This window comes from Tamandua tetradactyla, chromosome 15 (genome assembly GCF_023851605.1).
Source record: "Tamandua tetradactyla isolate mTamTet1 chromosome 15, mTamTet1.pri, whole genome shotgun sequence".
NCBI classification, from domain to species: domain Eukaryota; kingdom Metazoa; phylum Chordata; class Mammalia; order Pilosa; family Myrmecophagidae; genus Tamandua; species Tamandua tetradactyla.
In genome coordinates this window covers 47,893,349-47,914,437 of record NC_135341.1, presented here as the reverse complement: position 1 = coordinate 47,914,437, position 21,089 = coordinate 47,893,349, and the positions used below count along the sequence as shown (strand labels likewise).

Below are 21,089 nucleotides of genomic sequence, written 5' to 3'. Positions count from 1 at the left end.
TGCTATAGTGCTAAAAATAGATATAAAATTGCATACATTTTATGACTTTAAATCTTAAAAAATATTATCTGCAGAGAATGACACAGTAGAAAACCATCTCTGTGGTAAGCAATGACCTTCTCTGGGAAGTGGAATATTGTGTAATTTTCATTTGTGTACATTTATTTATTTTCCATAGTTTCTATAATGACTGTGCATCTCTATTAATATAAGGATACAAAGAATACAAAGCAAACACAATGAAAACTGAGCAGTCTTAGCTAGTTTCTGAAGAAATGCAAATTAAAATTTGGGTTTTGTTTCTACCTAAATAAATGAATAAATATGGGGTAAAAGTAATTTTCCCACTGGGCATGCAGTGTGGCTGTTTACACTGTCTAAGGTGTGTCAGTGCCTAGCAACATGTCCTCATACAACAGAAATGGAAACAAAATGCCAACATACCCTTTAGGAAACCACTTAGCCCTCCCATGGATAGTGTATGCCTTGAAATCTGGATATCTCTAGATTTGCTAAAGGGCTACTTCTCACACCTGCTTGCAGGTCATACTATTCTTGGGTCACTCCAGATGTGGTTACCAAGTCAATGTTGAAAGTCAGGTTGAAACCAAAATAGTCCCAATGAGCCAGGAGAGTGGAGGGCAGGTAGAGAAGAAAAGAATGCTCCAATTTTGTTATGGTTTTGACAGCACTAATGGGACATATCTAGGGCCAGGTGATAACCAAGGTGGACCTCTTAGAGCCAGGTTGCTGTGCTCTCAGTTGTAGTTGTCAGCCTTGCAGGCTTTGGGGTGAACTCGCTCCTTGGGCTTTCAGGGACAGCATCTCAGAGAGATGAATAAAAAGACCACTAGATCCTGTATACACTCAAAGATACAGTTGTTTATAAATGGTATTAGTTCTTCCCATTACTCAAAAACATATCTTCTCCATCTTTCTTTTTAGGAAGTTTCCTGGGAAGCAGTGTTCTTCCCCAGAAGGTCACATAATAAGCATGGCATAAATCCAGTGAGTAGAGTTATTTGGAAGGAAGTTGACATTTCTCCAAGTCCTGGGGCATCCCCAGAATGCAGCCATCCCTCAACTGTGGCTCCCTCCCATGGAAGCCTCTGTTTACCCACCCAGATCCTGCTGGAGGCTGATGATAGCAACTGCCCTATGGAAATTCTCGAATTCTCTGCTGAAGACTCTGTCCATGCTGTCATATCTTTATTGGAGATACTGGTGTTATAGAATTGCTATCTCCAAAGGCTGCACCTGATACTCTGCACAGTGTGATTTTTCTTAAACTCTGGCTCAGTTATCTCCATGGCAGGAAATGTAGCCAGAAGAAACAGTTGACCAGAAGAAAGGAAATGACACAAATGAAGGTGCTGTAAAAATATTTCTTTGCTAAAACTGGAAACAAGTTAAACGTTGATCAACAGAGTAATGGTGGGTAAATGATGGTACAGGATCTTGCTGGAACATCGTTCATTCATTCTCTTTCATTAAACAAACATAGTGACTGTGAAGGCAGTATCAGAAATACAGCAACAAATCTGATATTACTTCTGCCTTCAGTGAGTGCACAATCTGGCAAAGCCTTTTAAAATGATAATGGCAGAACTACATAGAAAAAGAGCTATTTGGAGTCTAATGTTGAGGATAAAAAGGGCTCTCTGTACATTATGGTTGCAATTCCAAACATGTCTGAGTGTGAACAAGGTCTGGATGGACAAACGCATGAATGAAAATATGGCAGGCTTAGATTATTATGGACACTTTCTTAAGTTTTCTTTTAATTGTTTGTCAAACTCTAAAGTTTTAAACCATCCCAAATGCTTACTGAAAAACAGAAAGTTGCTCCTTTGGCCATGGCTTTCCATATTGGTGGTAGGGTAGATGTTGGGAGCTCTCTCTAAATGGGCAGGGGCTTAGCATGAAGAGATTGGGAGGAGAAGGCAGTCTGGAAAGGTTTGACCAAAGGAGGCTTTCAATCTGTAGATCTAGTTCATTGAATGCCACGGTAGAAATCAATCTCTTCTGAGTCTGGGCTATGTCATATAGCAGAGCCTACTAGCTGCCACCAGTTCCATCATCACCACTGCCTGGGCATGGCGTAACCATGCCAGGCAGGGGAAGAGCTTAAGTCTGGGAACCAGACAAGAGGGTTGAGAACTCTAAGAGATGGTGGATAGATCCTCATGCTTCAAAGGATGCTCCCTATGTGAGCGGTACCATTACCACCATTCTATAGATGAAACTGAAACTCAGTTGGCTTCAAGCTAGTCAGTGGGAAAGTGATGGAGTTAGGACTGGAATCCAGCCCTTTTCATTTTGGGTTCTTTCTATTACTCTCCCTAGGCCTGGAAGTAGGTGGAGATGGATGAGGCTGTCTGAAAGGGACCTGGCTGACTAGGCAAGTGGAGTCTTTTGGGAAAAGAGGAGGCAATAGGGAATCTGTTGGTGGGACCACATGGTGGAAGGTCTCAGGAACCAAGCATTTGAGTTTAGGTATGATGCAGTGGGCACTGGCGAACTCTTGTAGGTTTAGGGTCTGATTAAAAGGAGTTTGATGAAAAGGAAGCTGGTAGTTTGTGCAGGATGGTGTGGTCAGGAGAGACTAGGACCAGGCAAATGATAAAGGTTTGTGAACAACTTCTGTTCTAAGAACAGCACCCACCCCTCCAACTCTTTCTTGGAAATATGTCTTTATCCGCTTCTAATCATGAGATTGGAATGACAGCTGCCTCCTTATATATCCATCCCTGATGATACAATCACCTTGTCCAGGGGTGGGCACCTGATAAAAACTTGGTCAATCAGAGCCAAAAGGGGAATTTTGACCTTAGGATCAGAGAGGGATGGATCTCAGTCCCTTTCTGGTAACAAAGCTGTGATATGTGGGTTGGAGATCTAACACCAGGCAGAAATGTAAAAGTCAGAGAACGGAAATTCTAGCAGGTTTCATCATTCTGAGGGCTCAGCCACTCCCTTGCCCATTCCATAAGATGAAAAACACTCACCACTCCTCTGCAACTAAATTAGTCTGGGCTTAACTTTTGTCATTTGTAAACAAAAAATTCCTGACACTTAAAATAAGAGACAGGTTTATCCCTTATCATTCAAATTTTGAGCACAATGCTCAAAAACATTCTATGGTTGTGTTTGGGGGTATTAGTTTCATCATTTCTTGCATGCAAAAAACCAAACCAAACAAAACAAAACTACCCTTTTTTCGTGTCAGACTCAGGAACTCTGGGCTCTCCGTGGAACCATGGCTTTCAGTATCTCTTCAGAGAAGGATGGAACCATCTCCATCACTTGTGTAGTGAGTGAAATTGCTGCTTAGAATACTCTCCCGCCTGCTCCTTTGTGTTTCAGATGGGGAGAAACTGACATGGACTGGACGACCACACAGCACAGCCAGACATTTTCCATACAGATGGTAAAGGTAATTTCTGAACTTCTCTCCAGCGAATGCATAGATGAGGGGATTGAGGCAACAGTGGCTGAATGCAACTGTCTCAGTCACACTGAGGGCCAACCTCAGATCCCTCTTCATGTCACAACTGGGAAAGAAGTCGTAGAGTTTGAGTGTCTCCAGGAAGATCATAACATTGTAGGGTGTCCAGAAAAGGAAAAACACAATGACCACCAGAAAGATCAGTTTAATGGCTTTAGCTTTCTTGTGGTTCTTGCAGGAAATCAGTGTCCAGATGATTCTGAAATAGCAGTAGCTCATAATGAGCAGGGGTATCAGGAAGCCAAGAAAATTTACTTCCATGTTGCGGAGCACGGGCCATATTTCCTGGAGGACCTCTGGGTAGTCACCAAGACATTCGTTTTCTTTTTGCTTTGTGAACATAAACTGGGGTGCTGCAACCAAAATGGCTGCTGCCCAGACACCGAGGCTGATGGTGACGCCATGCTGCACGGTTCGGTTGTTCATGGAGTTGGCAGCCAAGACAATGGCCAGGTACCTATCAATGCTGATGATGGTGATGAAGAATATACCGCCAAAGAAGCCGATAAAGAAGAAGGCAGTAGTGAGTTTGCATGTGGCATTGTGTAGGCCTTGTTCACTTATCACATAGTGAATCCAGAAGGGTAAGGTGGCTACAAAGAGCAGATCAGATAAGGCCAGGTTCAGGAGGTAAATGTCGGTGATACTCTTGGGCTTCCGGCTGTTAGTGAGGGCAAACACTACCAGCAAATTTCCCACAAGGCCAAAGGCAAAGACAAAGGAGTAGAATATGGGCAGGAAAACCATCCCAAAGTCCACAATGTCCGCCATATCACAGGCTTCAGCAGACTCATCATATTCAAAGTCTTCTAGAATTGATTCAGGAGAGAGGGTGGACATGGTGAGGACCTGGGTCCAAAGGAAAAATGAATAACAGCATTAGTTCTAAGAGGGATACATTTGGAATTCTTTCTAGCTATAGGCAAGCAGACAGAACCAAATATTAATTGGGTATCGACTACATCTCCCAACTTCATGGGTGCCATCTTGTTTAATCCTCACAGCGGTCCTGCGATGATGGCTGTACCAGACTCATTTGATGGAAGATGAAACCAGGTCTCTGAGAGTTTCAGTGACTTGCCCAAAGCCACACAGTCAATGGCTCAACTACATTTGAACCTAGGCCTTTTGAAGCTTAAACCAGATCTTTTCTTCTCCCCCAAAGGAAGCCAGCTTGACCAGCATATGGACGGGGTAGAGAGAACCATGGGTACGGAGTGTTCTAGTCCAAATTTGCCCAAAGCAATTCTCCAATTTCCCCCTCTTCCTTTTTTCCCACCTCCTCCACCCTCTGGCCCTTAATTTCTCCTTCCTGAAGGCAGGACTGGAGAGAAAGGTCTCAGAAACTCCCCAAGCCCTGAGCAGACAATACCCTCATCTTTGCTTTTTGAGAGCCATTTCTCTTCCTTTTCCTTTTGGAATCAATAATCCCTTCTCTTCTCTAACAAGGATCAGACATAGAGTCTTGTATTTGAGGGTGACTAATTCATCATGTTCTGCCCAGGATGTTCCTGGTTTTAGCATGGACACCCTTCAAGTCTCAGGTAAACCAGGATGGTTGTTCATCATCCCAAGGGAAGAGGAGGTTTTCCATTGTCAAGAGCTTTGTAATTATAAAAAGGCTGATTGAGCTAAGATATTGTGCCCAGTTAATCTGTGGCCTGGGTCCTGAGTGGCTAATTAGTCCCATAATTACCAGCTTTGCACTACACATTGGCCTGGTCTTTCCTGCCGTTCTTTTCTCCTGTTTCCTCTTGAGCAGGAATTGAAAGAAAAGACATGTTTGTACTGGTTGGGGAATAAAAAATGTCCTCTTCTCTTTCCAACCAGGACTCACTGATTATGTACCCCAGAGACTTCAAGGGCAGCCCTTTCACAGTGGTGCTGTGGGTGCCTCTTCCACTTCCTTGTGATACCACAGATAGGTCCCTCAGAACCCCCCAGAGCATGCCTCCTGGCTGCCACTGCCTTCCCCCACCCCACCACAACTGAAACCAAGGCTCATGCTTGTTTAATCAAGGGAGTTTTCACACCCCACTGCACCCTTTACATGTTGCTTTTACTGAGACGGTGTGTCAGTTAGGGCCTCTGCAAAGATGGCTGAGTATCCCTCCCATGATGGCAGGGTGAGGTACCCTTCAACCCCCCAAGTAGGGATTTGCTTCTCCTTTCCCAGATACTACTCTGTGCACCAGCCCACTTCTGCATCTCGCCCAGACTCTTCGAGGACCAAGTGGTTCCAGGCTTTCCAACCTGGGCAGTCTCAGGTTGTCATGGAGTTTTCAACCCAGAAAATTGTGGGGAGCTTTCTTTGCTTTAGCCTGGAATTCCCTTTTTTCAGAAAGCAACCTCTCACTGTGACCTTAATCAATAATATTCAAGCTGAAACATATTAAATTGCTGATAATCAACCAGTTTTGAGTAACAAATATGCCAATTTCATTTAGCTCAAGCTGCTACAAAGGGAGACTGAGAATCATTACTTAGTTCATGTAGCTTGTGGTAGAGGCACAGCCTTCCCAGACATGCTGCTGTGTAGGAGGGAAAATAGTAAAGTCCTTGGTGGCTCTAATTTAGGGACCCAGAGATTAGCCACCCTCTCTCTCCCCTCTTCCCTAGTGAAAAGAGTTGGCAAATAGTGACCTCAAGGCCAATAAAAACTACTCTGCACCTATTTGGGCCAATCCTTCAGCCTAGGAACTTCACAATCTAAGATTGTCTTGGGTTTGATTTCCATACTTGGCACTGTGCTTTACACCTGGGAACAGCCTACAAATCTTCAGGCATTTGAGGTCATTGATGAGGGAGAGCAGTGAGATGGGCAGAAAGGGTGTGGGCAGTGGACTTGGGTTCTCCTGCGTTTGAATCCCCCATCTACCTTCTCTGGCCCAGTGACCTTGTGTGAGTGTTGGAACTTCTGAGCCTGACTATCCTCATCTGCATAATGGGGATTCTCAGGCTTGCTCACAGCACTGAATGAGGGGAGTGCTTGAAACAGTGCATCACACTCAGCAGGTGCTTAATAAATGTTGATTTCTTTTCCTGTATTAGGTGAAGAAGCAGAAGCACTTTGGAACTTTGGAATATTCCAAGCTGCCTCACCTCCACCCTGGGTATCATGTTTGGCCTTTAAAGATTTTCATTATTTTTCCCTGAAATAAAAAATGTTTTCTTTTCAGATAATTTTTTTTTTTGGAGGAGGAAGGAAGAATAAATCACTAGTTACTAGACTCTTACTAAGCTGCCAGGGTCATTACTAAACACTTCACAAGCATTGTTATCTATTTACCCCTTTCAGCTGTTCTGAAGGAAAGTCCTACATTTAATTCACTACTCTGCAGAATGGCTTTGACAATATTCATGATGAGAGGAAGGGGAAGGCTGGGGAAAAAGTGCAGAGGTAAGGAGAGCTAGAGATAACGTAGATGGGCAAAAGGGTCCCAGATCCAGCCACTTGCTTAGCTGGGTTCCCTGGCTCAGAAATGCTGCCAGGCATGGGGATGCCCTTCTCTAATTTGCATCAAGTCTCCAAATAAACCAAAGATGACCCTGGATAGGAAGGGTAGGGTGTCCAACAGCAAACCTGGATCCAGCACCCATGGGCGCTGGACTCCATGTGGCAGGAGGCCCACAGGAAGGTCAGTCAGGCACAGCCTCAGCCATGGCAGGATTTGTCACCTTCCCAGGGAAAAGTCCATGTGGACAAAGACTTTGAAAAAGACAGAATGGAAGAAGTGGGTCAATTTATCCTCTGCTGATGAGATGTAATTTTACACAATGTGATGGGAGGGCTGTTTTTGCCAGAATGCAGGCCACATTACTTATTGAAGGCAAGAATGGCTGGTCATGAGGGCATTGGAGTGGTTTGGGACTACACCCTGCCATTCAGAGCTTGCAGACATAGGCTCACTCAGGTGGGGGCTGAGCAGCACTCAGCAGCCCACGTCCAGGGGCTTATGGCTCTGTGTTCCCAGCAAAGACCCTAGAGCTGTCCCAGTCCTCCAAAGAGTCCCTCTGCCTGAGCAATTGCACAGCACTAGGTGTGGTCACTGCTCACCCAGCATGATTTGATCCCCCTGCTGTGAGCAATATCATAGGGTACAGGGCAGGAAGGGAAGATGGGAGAAAGACAGCTCTCAAGCTCCTACATGATTCTGAGGAATTACACTAGTGCTTTAGGGAAGTTTTCGCTCTTAATTGTCACACCACTTCCTACTTTCTAGAAGGGGAAACGGAGGCACAATGAGGTTAAGAGCCCAGTTCCTCACACAGCTACAAGTAGGGGAAGCAGGACTGATGCTAAAAGTCTCCCCCCCCCCCCCCGCCGCTTCCTGCTCCTTTCTCAAAGATGAACCCAAATCCTGGTCTTGAGGGTTGAAGCTGTAGCAGGGGAGAAGAGACAAAGCAGCAGAGTCCCAAGGGTGGTGGATTGCAGTTAAAACCACAGTCTCAGTTTCCAGCTCTACAAAACAACCTCATAGGTTTGTTGAGAGGATGAGCATGGAATAAAATTTAAGTTGGTTATTTGAGGATTTATCTCAGAGACATACTCATAGACATGCTCATGGAAGCATACAGACTGGGAGTCATTCCAGCAAGACTGAAATATAAAAGAATGGGAGAAATGCGAATGCCCATCAAGAGGGGACTGGTCAAATTAATCTGGTTAAGTCTGAAAAAAAGGAATACGAATCATCTGTTTTTAAAAAACAGTAGGTGTGAAGTGATATCTCATTGTCATCTTGATTTGCATTTCCTTATAGCTAATGAAAATGAGCATCTCTTCATGTGTTTTCTTTTTCTTCTTCTTCCTCGTGTGCTTTTTGGCCATCTGTATTTGCTCTTCAGAAAAGTATCTCTATCTCCACAAGAAACAGTCAAAATGGACATTGCCCAAAGATCCCTACCAGTTGGAGAAGGATCAAAAGAGAAGGAGGAGGTATAACAAAAAAGTAGGACTTAGCAATCAAGTATGACTAGTGAATCACTGCATTAATATTCCTTTTAGCTTCCAAAGTTTTGATGCAGTTAGAAGGAAAAATCTGAGATAGTGAATGGTAGCCCATGACAAACTTTGGGTTCTGTTCTATAACTCCTTGTTGAAAAGTGCTTTGAAAATTATTGCTTTTTTTTCTTTGGTTTGCATAATGTTATAGTTTACAATAAAAAAAGTAAAAAAAAAAACAACAACAAGGAAGATCAGGTAAGTGAGAAAAGCTAGGTGAGGCACGGCATATAGAGTATGCAGTCATTGGTGGAAAAGAGTACTGAGAAAGTACTGAGAAGGTGCATGCTTCGTACAGTGTTGAATATCATTTTTTTTTTTTTTGGGTGCGTGGTCCGGGAATCGAACCCGGGTCTCCCGCATGAAAGGCAGGAATTCTAACCACTGAACTACCCATGCACCCAAGTGTTGCATATCTTTGAGGGGACACACTAATTAATGGTGGTGACAGTGATTGTCACTGGAGAACGATTCTGAAGAACGGGGAGAGGGACTTACGTTTCATTTTAAGACTTTGAAATTTTTGACTGTATACATATATTACCTATTTTGAAATTAGAATTTGCTTGATTAATTTGGGATTTCAACAATAAAATTAAAAAAATCATATGAATTAAATGACAAAAGTTAAAATACACAAGTAAATAACCTTGTAAAGTAACCAGCATGTTGTACATGCTTAATAAATGGTAGCTGGCACATAAAGGGATTATCATTTTTACTTTCTGGTCAAGAAGATGCATCTCAGAGAAGGTGAGAAACTTGCTCAAGTCCAGACAGCTGGTGTGGCAGGGCTGCCATGTGGATGCACTTTTTTTCAACTGTGCACTACAGCCCTTCTTCTGGTCCCCTCCTCCAAGGCTGCGAGTTCCTAAAATGAGAGCCATGAACTCCTCATCTCTACAGGCCAGTGTAGGAGCCAAGAGTTAAAACGAGACCTGCAGAATTTGTTGGAAGCAGCTGGCCTCAGGATGGCGGCAGTAAACTGTGGAGATTGTTATGTAGAGCAGTCTGGGAGGAAGAGAATGTTTACCCCAAATGGTTATGTTAAGTATGAAGAACACTGAAAGATAAGAACTTTGCTCCCTCGGGAAATGCCTGCATATCTATTGACATCCTGTGGTATATAACCAGGATCTGATTAAGAATAAAATTGTCTGAAGTCTGTCTGAAGTAAACTCAAGCTTCAGACCCCCTGAGCCCATCTGTGTCTTTCTTTCTTCCTTTCTTTTTTTTCTCATCATTCCTTAATATCCTTTGAGCTCCATTTCAATAGGAAGCAACATTTGGCACCCAATGTGGGGCTCGAAGAAGAAGACTCCATATCAATATTAAGGAACAAAGGAAAAGTCTCATTAGAGGCACATGTGTCCAGCCAATAGAAGAGGACTTGAGTCATATTGGTAAAGTAAACATTTTCCGTGGATCATCAGGGTAACGGGTAATCATAATAGGTGGCTGGAGGAGTATGTGTGTGTGTTAAAGCTACTGGGGTGCCTGTTAAAACATCTGAATTATTAAGCTTATTTGATCTCATTCAAAAGCATTGTTTTTGGTTTCAGCCTTATGACCATAATGTTTTAAATCTTAAGTAATGGAAACTGGTTATGAAGGCTTTGCAGTGAACATAACAAAATGGGGAAAATATTCCTGCTTCTATTTGGTTATTGTGTTCAGTCAGGCAATGAACTACCTGGCTCATGCTTTGTCATAAACTCTAAGTTGTGTTTCTTCTCAATCTCCCACTACCCCTTCTTACCCTGTTTGGACAGTTGCTTGAGCTGGACTCAGCAATTGGTGCCCAAACAGGGATCTAATAAGGGAACTCTTAAAGCATAAAGTGAGGAGACGCTCCAGGGACATCCACTACAAATACTACAGATGGCCCTTTGTGGGTAGAGCAGTGGCCCTTATCTATAGAGAGGTTTGAGGCTCTGCCTCGGTTGATTTGGGAACAGTTTGGAGCAGGATGTTTAGAGGAGTCTCGTGGTTCTTGGAATTCTCCAATATTTATTGCAGGAGGGAGGTCAGGAAAATGGAGAATGTTGACTAATTTGATAAAAGTTGATACTGTGGTTCAGCCTATGGAGTCATTGCAGCCTGGCTTGCCCACACCAGTTGTAATTTCTAAGAACTGCTTTATTATGATAGATTTTAAAAATTGCTTCTTTGCCGTGCTTTTGGCAGAGCAGGATAAAGAAAGATTGGTTTCTGGGCTTGTTCTTGATGGGCTGCCTTTATGTAGGGATTCATGTACACCTGAGTCAGAAAGGATTCAGTGAGAAAGGTGCCATACCAAATGGGGGTCAGTGCTCATTGATGGTTCCTGTGGCAGGTTGGTCCCCAAGGGGGTATGCAGTTTGGGATTGTAGTTCTGACTCAAGGTATTCTGTTAGGTTACCTTTGTTTAGTCTGAATGATTATTCTGTGAGATTTATACCAATGCTACAGGTAAAGTCTTGTGACGGAGAGTGGGAATGGTAGCCCCATCTTCTTTTGTTGGCTCAAATTCTCGACAGGCAGTGGTTTGGAAACTGGCCATGAGTTTAGCTCCTATTCATATTTTAAAAAGAAACATATTTTAAGAACTTTAAAACTAAAAATTCTTGTTAAAAACTATATATTGATAGTTAATGCGTATTTGAAACATTAATTAAAGTATTTTAAGTATTTAACATTATTCTAACAAATTTAATTTTGATGGTAATTATATGTGGTAAAATATTTGTTCAAAGTAATGATTTAAGTATGAAAAATATGAAAGATGTATTTTTATTAATAGGAAAACAGAATAGTTTTATCCTAAAATGAATAACTGTTACTAAATGAGAAAAATATGGGACAAAGCCTAAACTAATATAATAAGTGCTGAGGGTTTGTAAAAATGGAAATTATGGTTAAAATCAAGAAAGATTTAATGAGTCTAAAATGACAATGTTTTCTTGGACTCTTAGGCTGTTTTAATGAAAACATATTAAAAAAATTTGTTTTCTAAATAATTAGTTAAAAAGCAAAAAGTCTGTGTTTTATCAAAATAACATATTAACTTTTATCATGTTGTTATCTGTATAAAAAATACTAATTTTCTCCTGGTATCATTATACTGGCAAAAACTGCTTCTTTCCCTAAACCAGGTGGCTTAATCTATTAATCTAAATACTATTACTATAAATGAATCTATTACTGACTGACTAAATAATATTCAAATCATATAAATACCTAAATTCCTTTAAGCCAAAGTACTTTAATGCTTTGTCCAGTGTTTATATAAACTATACATGTATAAACTAAATTTATCCCAAGATAACCATGGCTTATATTGGAAGCAGATCAGATTTGCGGGTTGAATGCAAGGAAAAAATATACTTGTGGAGTCTTTTTTTGTTCACCTGATGTTGCCATTACATGCAACTGATGTTGCTATCACATGACCTTGGTAAGAAATAGTTAAAATGTACACTCTAGCTGGGAGGACTGGCTATCCCCCCAGAAAGAGGTGTACTTTAATAAAAATATCTAGGTCCCAGGAAGCTCCTCTTGGTCCCTAGCCAGTTCCCAGAGGACCCAACTGGGCCTGGTCATGTAAGCAAATCGGAATTTGGCCACTATTGTGAGAAAATATCATAAAAACTGCATGCAATAAATTTAAAATTAGCAAAAATGCACAACCAATTATAAAGAATCCACATTCCTGCATTCCTTTTCAATCAATCCAATGAATTCAATTTAAAAAATCTGGTCATTTACTATGGGTACACGCCACTATTGGCACTCTGCGTTCATTTTTGCTACCTGCCACTTTAGGGATTCCTAATTATATGTTACAAAACTTGTTTGATATTTTACAAGGAGATTCTGATTTATTAAGCAAAAGGCAATTAACAGCTGCAGCTGAATGAGAGTTACAATTAATTGAACAATGCATTAAAAAAAAGACAGCTTGTTCAAATAAATCTAAAAAAGCCTATTAATTTTATTATTTTCTTTACCTTGCAATCTCCCACAAGCCTATTTTAGCAAGATGGTGTTTTAAAATGGATTTTTTAACCAAACAATTAACAAAAATGTTTAAATACATATTTGCAAAAGATTATTTCTTTACTAGCCAAAGATCACCAAAGATATTGTCAATTAAAAGGTCATGATCCTAACCGCATAGTGTGTGATCTCACAAAGGAAGAGGTTCAAAGTCTATATATTTTCAATAACTCTTGGCTCCTACAGGCCAGTGCTTGACATAGGGCAGAGGTCTGACTCAGAGCAAATGCCATATGTAAAAAGATAAATATTGTATCTGAGGACTTCATTCCATAGCGGTAATGGAGGCCGCACCCTTCTAATTATCCCATTCCCCGAGGAGCTAGCAGAGCACAGAGGTGTCCTCTCTGAATTTGGGCCAGGGGCCCTTGAACTGTTGGAGAGCTTAGTAGGTACCTAGTGTCCTGAATGAGTGAGTGCCTGAAAGGAGTGAGGAGAAAAGAGATGCCTCCACCTTACAATGTGGCGCTCCAGGAGACAAGCATAGGCCCACGTGCCCAGCATCTTAGACAACTGCTTTTCATCTCAACAAACTCTTTCAATATGTGTCTGTTGGATTTATTCAGTAAAGAAACAGACATTGGCATGAGTGATTTCAGCGCTCTCTTCCACACAAATGTCAGGACACAGCTGTTGCCACCACTGCCTGCATCATGGGTGATGCGAGGGTCTTCCTGGCTGGGAAAGGAATTGGTGGTCTGCTTGAGAGCCGGTTCAAACTCTTATGAAAGCCCCCGAGTGTGCGACACTGTTTACATCAGAAATATGACATCATTTAAGCATGATGTCTCCTTCACTGAATGACTTTGTTGAGCTTGATAGCTTCATCAACATATCTTTTTAGGAATGGTATGCCCTGAGCAGACTGGACCTTTTATTTCTGAATCCTCTGTGATGTCCAAAGACTGGTAGATGAGCCTACAGATAGGGCCTCCTGGCTGTAGATTGGGTGTGGTCAGTCCTTGTGGGTGGGCCTCAAGGAAGATCAAAGGCCTGCCAGGGGTTGAATTAACTTTCCCTTTAGACAGGACACTTGTCCCCTAGGACAATAGAAATCGAATAACTTGATGAGATCAGCCTTTGCAGCGTCTACTCTACTTAGCTAAGTTTCTGGATGTAACCCTGAGAAAGGCACTAGTAACTGAGGTTGTATTTTAGACCTTAGGGCAGTAGCCAGCAGAAGAAAAAATCCCCTCTAGGCTATTCTCAGGCCTTCATACCCTCTATTCATTTAAATCAAGGTTTTAGTAAATGGTGTGGAGCTGGGAGAATTTGAACTGAACCTAAAAGTAGAGCTGTGAGTCTGTGTTTGTTTCACACCCAGGTAGAAATTAATTTTGCATGCCCTGCTTTATAAAACTTCACAGCGCTCCTCCACTACGGATCCTGCTCTACTTCCTCCCGCCACTTCCTTTTCTCGTGCTTGCTCTATTTTTTAACATTTTTTTTTGGTCACCATTACCCCTTGTTTCCAATCAGCTTCCCTTTTCTGTACTTCCCTTCTCATTTAGGGGGGCCAAATCCATTTCTTCTTGTATCCTTATTTTCTTGCTTTCCCTTTCTCTTTTGGCCTACATGTTGCTTACTCTTTTTCTTCTTTTTTCTTTTTTTTTTTTTTTTATGCCTTTCACAGGATTCCTGCTGGAACTTTCAAGAGAAACATGCTTATTTTCTGGTATTGTGGGCAGAAAAGGCAGTGCTAGCCTAGCACAGTCAACTGACAATGAGCCTAAGACTGACTGAGCCTGGAGAGAAAAAGCAAATCTGAAAGACAGAGAGAAACTTGGAATCCCAATAATATATTTCAATATATTAACTCACCTTTGGACCCTCCAAATTATATATGCCAGTAAATTCCCTCTCTTAAGTTTCTTTGTTTCTTTTCAAATTGAGTTTCAGTGACTTGCAACTGAAAGAAATCTAACTAAACATTTTCTAAAATTATTTCACTTTTTAAATTCTATCATCCAATGTACTTTTCAGGAGATCCTAATTTCTTTTCATTAAAAAAAATCAGCAAGATAAATATGTCCGTTATATGCAGACGGAAAAGATCTCTTCCGCTTCCCAGTATAGACATCACTTCAATTTAAGATCAATTGAATTCTACATAATTTAAGAATAGTCACTGCACTGGTGGCAAATTCCTCTCTCCCTATTGCTCACAGTAATACCATAATAAATATTTTCAAAATTGTTGCTAAAAAGTACTTAGATGTGTCCTTTTAGTAATAGTATAAAGAAAATTACCTAACCAATGCACAAATTATTTTTCTAAGTGCTTATGAACAATTATCTTTTTTTCTCTCTCTATTATCATTTTATTTCTTTTTCTGTTGCCTTTTTATTTCTTTTTCTAAATCGATGCAAATGCACTATGAACAATTATCTTAATAATCCATTTTGAAAGCTTACATTTGGTCACCTGTCTATAGTTTACAGAGTTCATCTTTTCTCACTTCTTTCAGCGTCCACAGTTGTGCAAAGGTTACAATAGTTTGTAACCAGAGATTTCCTTTGTGATTAATTTAGTCAGAATGATATGCTTACTCTTTTTAAAATTGAGTCTGACTTCTTTTAGTTTTTTACCCTTCTTCATCTCTGTTTATGGTTTTCTAGGCCCTTGGGTGAAGGCTAGGTTGAGATCCAGTGTAATGCCAAAAAAGCTGTGAGGGCTTCATTTATTTTTCCTTTGGACCAAATGAAATTAGAGAGTTGATTGAGCAATACAACGTTTCTCTGTGAGGATGTCATTTCCTGTTCCAGAATATGAAGTTACCCTCAGAAAGCCCCCTGTAAAGAAGAAGAGACCTGCCTTTCCAGGGTACCTGCTAAGGGTGATGTTTCATATGAAAGATTTCATTGAATTCTCTCTACAACCCCGCACAAGAGAAATTATTATCCCCAGTGTACAAATAACAAACAAGTGGCTCCAAGAGATTTGGGTAACTTGTCCAAGGGAGCAATGGAGCCAGGATTTCAATCCACTTGGATCTTCCTCCATAGTACAGTTCATGCTCCTTGAACTGTACTATGCTTTACTTCTTGGAAAGGACACCTGCAGGTTAATGCAGGTTCTCTAGAACTAGAACGGAAAAACAGTCGACACAGGCCCCCTTTAAACAAGCTGGTCCATGATGCTACTCTGAACATTCTTTTCAGGTTCCTCTCCTCTAAACTCAGAACCTAGCTGGCTGATCCTCGATGCCCATTCCCTGGGGGATGAAGGAGGGGAATTATTCACCTCTCTATTCCACTACTGCGCGGTCTTCACAGTCAGACCCTAGAATCTAGAGCTCATCAGTGAAGGTGAAGAGGTTTGGAACAATTTTCTCTGAACAAAAAAGGGCTGAAGGATGGACCTATACCCTGCCGTCAGAAATACGACTGTGACCCAAGGAAGTTCAAGTAGAGTTGAGAAGTCATTCTGGAAGTTACTCTTATACAAGCTTTATCCAGATATTGCAAACTACCACAGAATGCCAAGCCCCAACCAACATTATTCCTGCAAACCCTAGGGAGGTCCCTGGGTTATATCTAAGTCTCTATTATAGTTTTTCTTCATAAGTTTTTTTCAGAAATTTAAGGCCTCCGGGTTGCCCATAGGCCAGATAAGCTCTAAAACCCAGAGGTACCAGTCTGTCCGAGAACATTAACCTGTTTCATTCCTCTACCCCATAAGTTCAACATCCCTTTCTATGATGAGGAACTTAAAATAGTCATTGCCCAAATATCCCTGAAAACTGAGAGAAAGATCAAATGAGAGGGAGGAGGTGTAACTGAGAAATCAGGATTTTACAAACGATTGTGAATACTGACTCATTATAAAGATATTTCTTTTTAGTGTCTAGTGTTTTAGAAATACCTGAAGTTGTTGAACTGTAATCCAGTAGCCTTGATCTTTGATAGTGATTGTATAACTATATTTCAAAAAAAGAAAAAAGAAAGAGTAGTAAATTGATCACAAACCTTAATGCGAGGAAAAATGATCCTTGTCAAAGGCAAAAACTTTCACAAAGAAAACTCAAGGCATTTTATTTTGTTTTCACTTATAGTCTATTAGTAATCATTTGTTGTATACTTATAGTAATTAATTTATGCAAAACTTAAACATAAAAGCATAAATATTTAATAATAGCAAAAAAGAAATACGATTGTGGTTATAAGAACCACATACTTCACCGGAGTCCATGCTATTCCCCATCTCTGCCTCAGTTTCCTAATGTGTGAAATGAATGCATTGGACCAGATCATTTCTAACATGCTATGGTTTCTCAGTGAGAACCAAGCAGAAGAAAGCAATCTTGAGTTCCAGGTCAGTGAAAGAGTGGTATAGGGTAAGCAAAAATGGCTGCCCAGTGGCCTGTCCAAGGGGACACAAAGCCCACCAGGCCCCTGAACCTGAATGCATTCAGATGTAGTTTTATTCTGAGACAGAGAGCTGGATTAATGGATTTCCTGAAGCCTGACAAGTCTTTAGTTTTACCTTGTACTAGATAGGAAGTTTCTTAGATTAGCTGCCAAATTTGCAATCCCAGCTGTTTGGGCTATTAAGTCCTGATGGTTTCCTCATTTACACGGACAACTATTTTTACAGCTGAGAAGTTGCCATTTAAAGTGAGCCTTAAGGTCTGGGAAGAGTCTTCTGGGGTGGACAAAGGTAGATCGGGGAAGGGGCTGAGGGAGGGCTTTGAGGTTAATGGCATGGTGGGTCTGAGCATAGGGAGGTTTCCTGGGGCCAAAGCCAGCAAGAGAAGGAGTTAGGGGATACTCTAGAAACAAAAGGGAGGAGGATGGTGGAGTAGGGAGGAACTGACACACCCCCAGAGCCTTCAGGAAAGCCCAGCTCACTTAGTTTGAGTGGAAGGCTCAAGTAGGAATACAGAGAAAGCCAAAACTGAGAAGGCAGAAGAAGGCTCATAGAAGCGCCTTGAATTCCATGCTAAGGAGGTATAAGGAAAAATTGTGAAAGACTTTGAAATAGACAGGAGAAGAAGAAGGAGGAGGAGGAGGAGGAGAAGAAGGGGAGGAGGAAGAAAATGATACTAGATGGGTCCTGATAGCAAAGCAAATAATTCTTGTTCCTAGAACTGCAGATTGTGTCTGGTGGAGAGACTGCTGATAATTGCCCTATGGATATGGACCAATTTGGAGTTATCTGTAAACTCATCCCAGCTTTCCTGGAAGTATCCTATCCCATGTGGTTGCTTAAGGATTTGGTTTGCTCATCTTCTCCATTGGATAGGATTCCACCGTGTGAATGAATATTCCACAGGATTTTATCAATTCTACTATTAATGGACATGTGCATGGTTGTTAATTTAGGGCTAGTCTGAACATTGTTGCCAAGATCACTTTTGTGCATGTACATCTGCAACACAATGTTGAGCAAAAGAAGCCAGATCAAAAAAGGGACCGATAGTCTGAATCCATGTGTATGAAGGTCAACACCAGGCAAAGATAAAGCATAATGCATAGTGAGGTAGAAAACTACAAGGAAAGGCAAAGAAGCAAGTAAATTACCATAAAGTTCAGGACTGTGATTACCTCTTGGGGATATTTAGGAAGGGACAGGCAGGGAGGCATCTGGGGTGCTGCCAAGGTTCTCTTCCCAGGTCTGGATGATGGGTTTGTGGGAGATCAATTTATAATAAATTGTTAACCTAGACACTGTTCTCTGAATTTATTATATTTCATAATAAAATTACATTTAAGGAAAAGAAGAAAGGACCTGGAAGGATATTTATAGAGATACAATATAAGTTTTGCTCCCCACCAAGGTTTTCAAGTCCTAAATAATTGTACTTTGGCCAAACAAGAAGATGGAGTGGCTGAGATGCCCACCATGGCCAGAGAGCTGGGGGAATCTCACCCGGGTGGCAGTCAGCACATTCTGAGCCCCCAGAGAGGGAGGCAGGATCAAGGTTCAGCAGGACGCCTCAACCTTCCCTTGACCCTTCCAGGCAAAGTGAGTGAAGCAAGAGAGCAACCCCTCAGAATCCCTGGCTGTTGCTGGGAATCACAAATCCCTAGAAAAGTCATCAAGTTGCCTCATTTGACTATGTCCTGTTATGGAAGAGCAGGACTTCCTCTTCCTGGAGAGCTCTTTGGTTATAGGTACTGGCTCTGAACATCTTTGGGGGAAAAGGTTAACCTGCTTAAGATAGGGGTTGCTGAGGATTCTGTTATGGGTCAGAAGTTGGGGCTGGGGAGGGAGCAGCTGGATGTTCTGGATCTCAGGAAGGAAGTTCTTTGAAGCCACAGCTCTGATTTTGGAGGACCATACCTGGATATTGCTGCCTTTACAACCAAAGTGGGGATGGCGCATCTCCTGAGCTGGAACAATGTGGCAAAGGGAATGGAAGTTGGTCCTGAACTGGGTGGGCTCTAACACATCCCTTCCTCTCTTGCTACCACAAACCTGAGACACTCACAACTTCATTCAAAGACAGTTAGTATTCTTAAGGTACCTTAAAGTACTGATTACCAAATATGGGCCTTGCCTTCATTCTTCATGGAAGCTCAACCTGTACCCATTCCCCGGGCTTCAACAATTATCCACTCAGGGCCAATTTCCATTTTAAAAACAGGAAACTGAGGCTTAGCAAGGTACAGTGATGTGCTCAGTTACTAAATGCAGAGCCAAGACTTCATTCCAAAGCCAAGTTGTCTCAGTTGCCACATCTTTGAGCCGGGGAGAGTGATAGTACTGAGAAGACTTGGGATGTGGATTTTATGGAGACTAGCATGTGGCTGGCACATAGTAGGTGCTCCCTTCCCCAGGGGTTAGGAAAGAGCCAGGTCTGTTGGAAAGCAGAAATCAAACTGAATTTGGGCTGAAACTCTTCCCACCCTAAATCCTATTTGAAAATAAAGCCAACCAAAGAAGAAGACAAAGGACGTTTATCTGCCCTGGCCTTCCTGAGCTTATTTCTCTTTTCTAGTGGTCCTGAGCCTAAGTCACTGGCCCGCCCCCAGCCCCAACCTATTTAGTGGTCCTAAAGGCTCAGCTGCTCAGGGACCCTCCCACCTTGCCCTCTCAGGAAACCCAGGTTTCTCCCAAGCAGTCCCCAGGCATGCCTGGAAGTCCTGACTCACTTGGGAAGTTTCCTTCTATGCTTTTCATGCAATTCAATCTTTCTCTTTCCTTTTGGCTAAGTTTTTTCTACCTCAGCAGGTATTCAGGAAACAAAACAAAACAAAACAAAAGAACAGTTTTTTGGGGGGGTGGGTGGATGTAGCTAAAATTTCCTAACCTTTCTCTGGACTCTAGCTGCCTCCGAGAGCAGGCACTATAGAGCCATAAAAGCCTGTGATTGCTGGATACAAGTCTAAACAGTGAGAAATAAAAAGCCCTAGTTAGTCCTCAACTTGGGTCTGCTAATGTATTTCTTACTGTCTTGCACCTGCAATCTGTATTCACTCAGTCTCTTTCTGAAGACATGTTTTCCCATCACAAACCTTCTTAGCCTGTTTATAGCATCACATTTTAAAAGTGAACATCAAACTTGTGAAAGTAATTTATTAAATAAAATAGTTTCCATTATAAATGCAACATGTGTTTTATATGTTGCTTATTATAATGTTATTTTTATAATACGCTTATTATTATAAATGTAGATGGCACAAAAGGAGCATAGAAGAAAAGGAAAAAAAAATACCATCTACAATCCTACCAACTGGAATGAACCACAGCTACCTTTTAGCTTTTTTGGTTCCAGTCTTTATGCATATTTTATATAAATTATAAAAAGTTTTTACAGCTACCTTTTAGCTTTTTTGGTTCCAGTCTTTATGCATATTTTATATAAATTATAAAAAGTAGTGTGGACATCATCTTAAAAACTTTTTACTATTAAATTTTCAGACATGAAAAAGCAAAGGGAACCCCCATGCCCTTCTCACACAGCTTTGGCAACTCATAACTCATGGCCGTTGCATCGATTCCCTACTGGATTTTTTTTTTTTTAATCTGAGATACATAATTTTACCCAATGACACGTAAATATGGGTCTCTAAGAGATGAGAACTCTTATTTATAAAAAGTACAACTTCAATACTATTTTTCACCTTGAATAATTAACAATCATTCCTCAAAATCATCCAGATGTGATTGCATATCATGTTTTTTCAATTAATGTCAAATCACAAGCATTTCTCCATGTCCCCAAAATGTAATTACTGATGCCTCTAATCACATCCTACCACACTGGGTGTATCATAACTGATTTGATCACCCACTGCTTTTTACTCCCCACCACAGGACATTTAGGCTGCAACAACTTCAGGAAAATGTTGTAATGGTGTCTACTTTTGGCAGGTAAGGCAAACCTACATATGACCTACTCTGACCACTGACCGCTGTGCTTCTCCATTCTGTCCCGCCCACAGGTGCTTAAGGGAGACCTTGATCCTACCTCGGGTGGATTGGGGAAGCAAACCTCCAGATGCACCGATCAGCTGTCCTCTCCTTCGCACGCAGACTCTGCCACAGGCAAGTATTTCCCTTTCCCTCTCTCTGAGAGCATCTTTATTTGC

General features: G+C 41.5%; 2 protein-coding genes across 8 annotated transcripts in view; one reads left to right on the top strand and one right to left on the bottom strand.

Moving 5' to 3' along the window:
* Positions 1–1,329: 1,329 nt before the first annotated feature.
* CX3CR1 (C-X3-C motif chemokine receptor 1) lies at positions 1,330–21,056 on the bottom strand. The gene is made up of 2 exons (XM_077129757.1): positions 20,969–21,056; positions 1,330–4,357 (listed from the first exon to the last, which is right to left on the bottom strand). Exon 2 carries the CDS (start codon positions 4,346–4,348, stop codon positions 3,278–3,280), a length of 1,071 nt encoding a protein of 356 aa, XP_076985872.1. The 5' UTR covers positions 4,349–4,357; positions 20,969–21,056; the 3' UTR covers positions 1,330–3,277.
* The window catches only part of CCR8 (C-C motif chemokine receptor 8), an 84,593-nt gene continuing 70,526 nt past the window's right edge, over positions 7,023–21,089 (top strand). For 2 of the 7 annotated variants that reach the window (XM_077129753.1, XM_077129754.1), the window contains exons 1-2: positions 7,023–9,921; positions 20,943–21,045. The gene's annotated coding sequence lies outside the window, so the exon portion shown is untranslated. Of the gene's footprint in view, positions 9,922–20,319; positions 21,046–21,089 lie in introns of those variants that run through there. The other 5 variants (XR_013162848.1, XR_013162845.1, XR_013162847.1 and 2 more) reach the window with 5 other exon arrangements.

Excerpts from the sequence above, each read along its gene's own strand:
- CX3CR1 (XM_077129757.1), bottom strand. The coding sequence starts at position 4,348 with ATGTCCACCCTCTCTCCTGAATCAATTCTAGAAGACTTTGAATATGAT.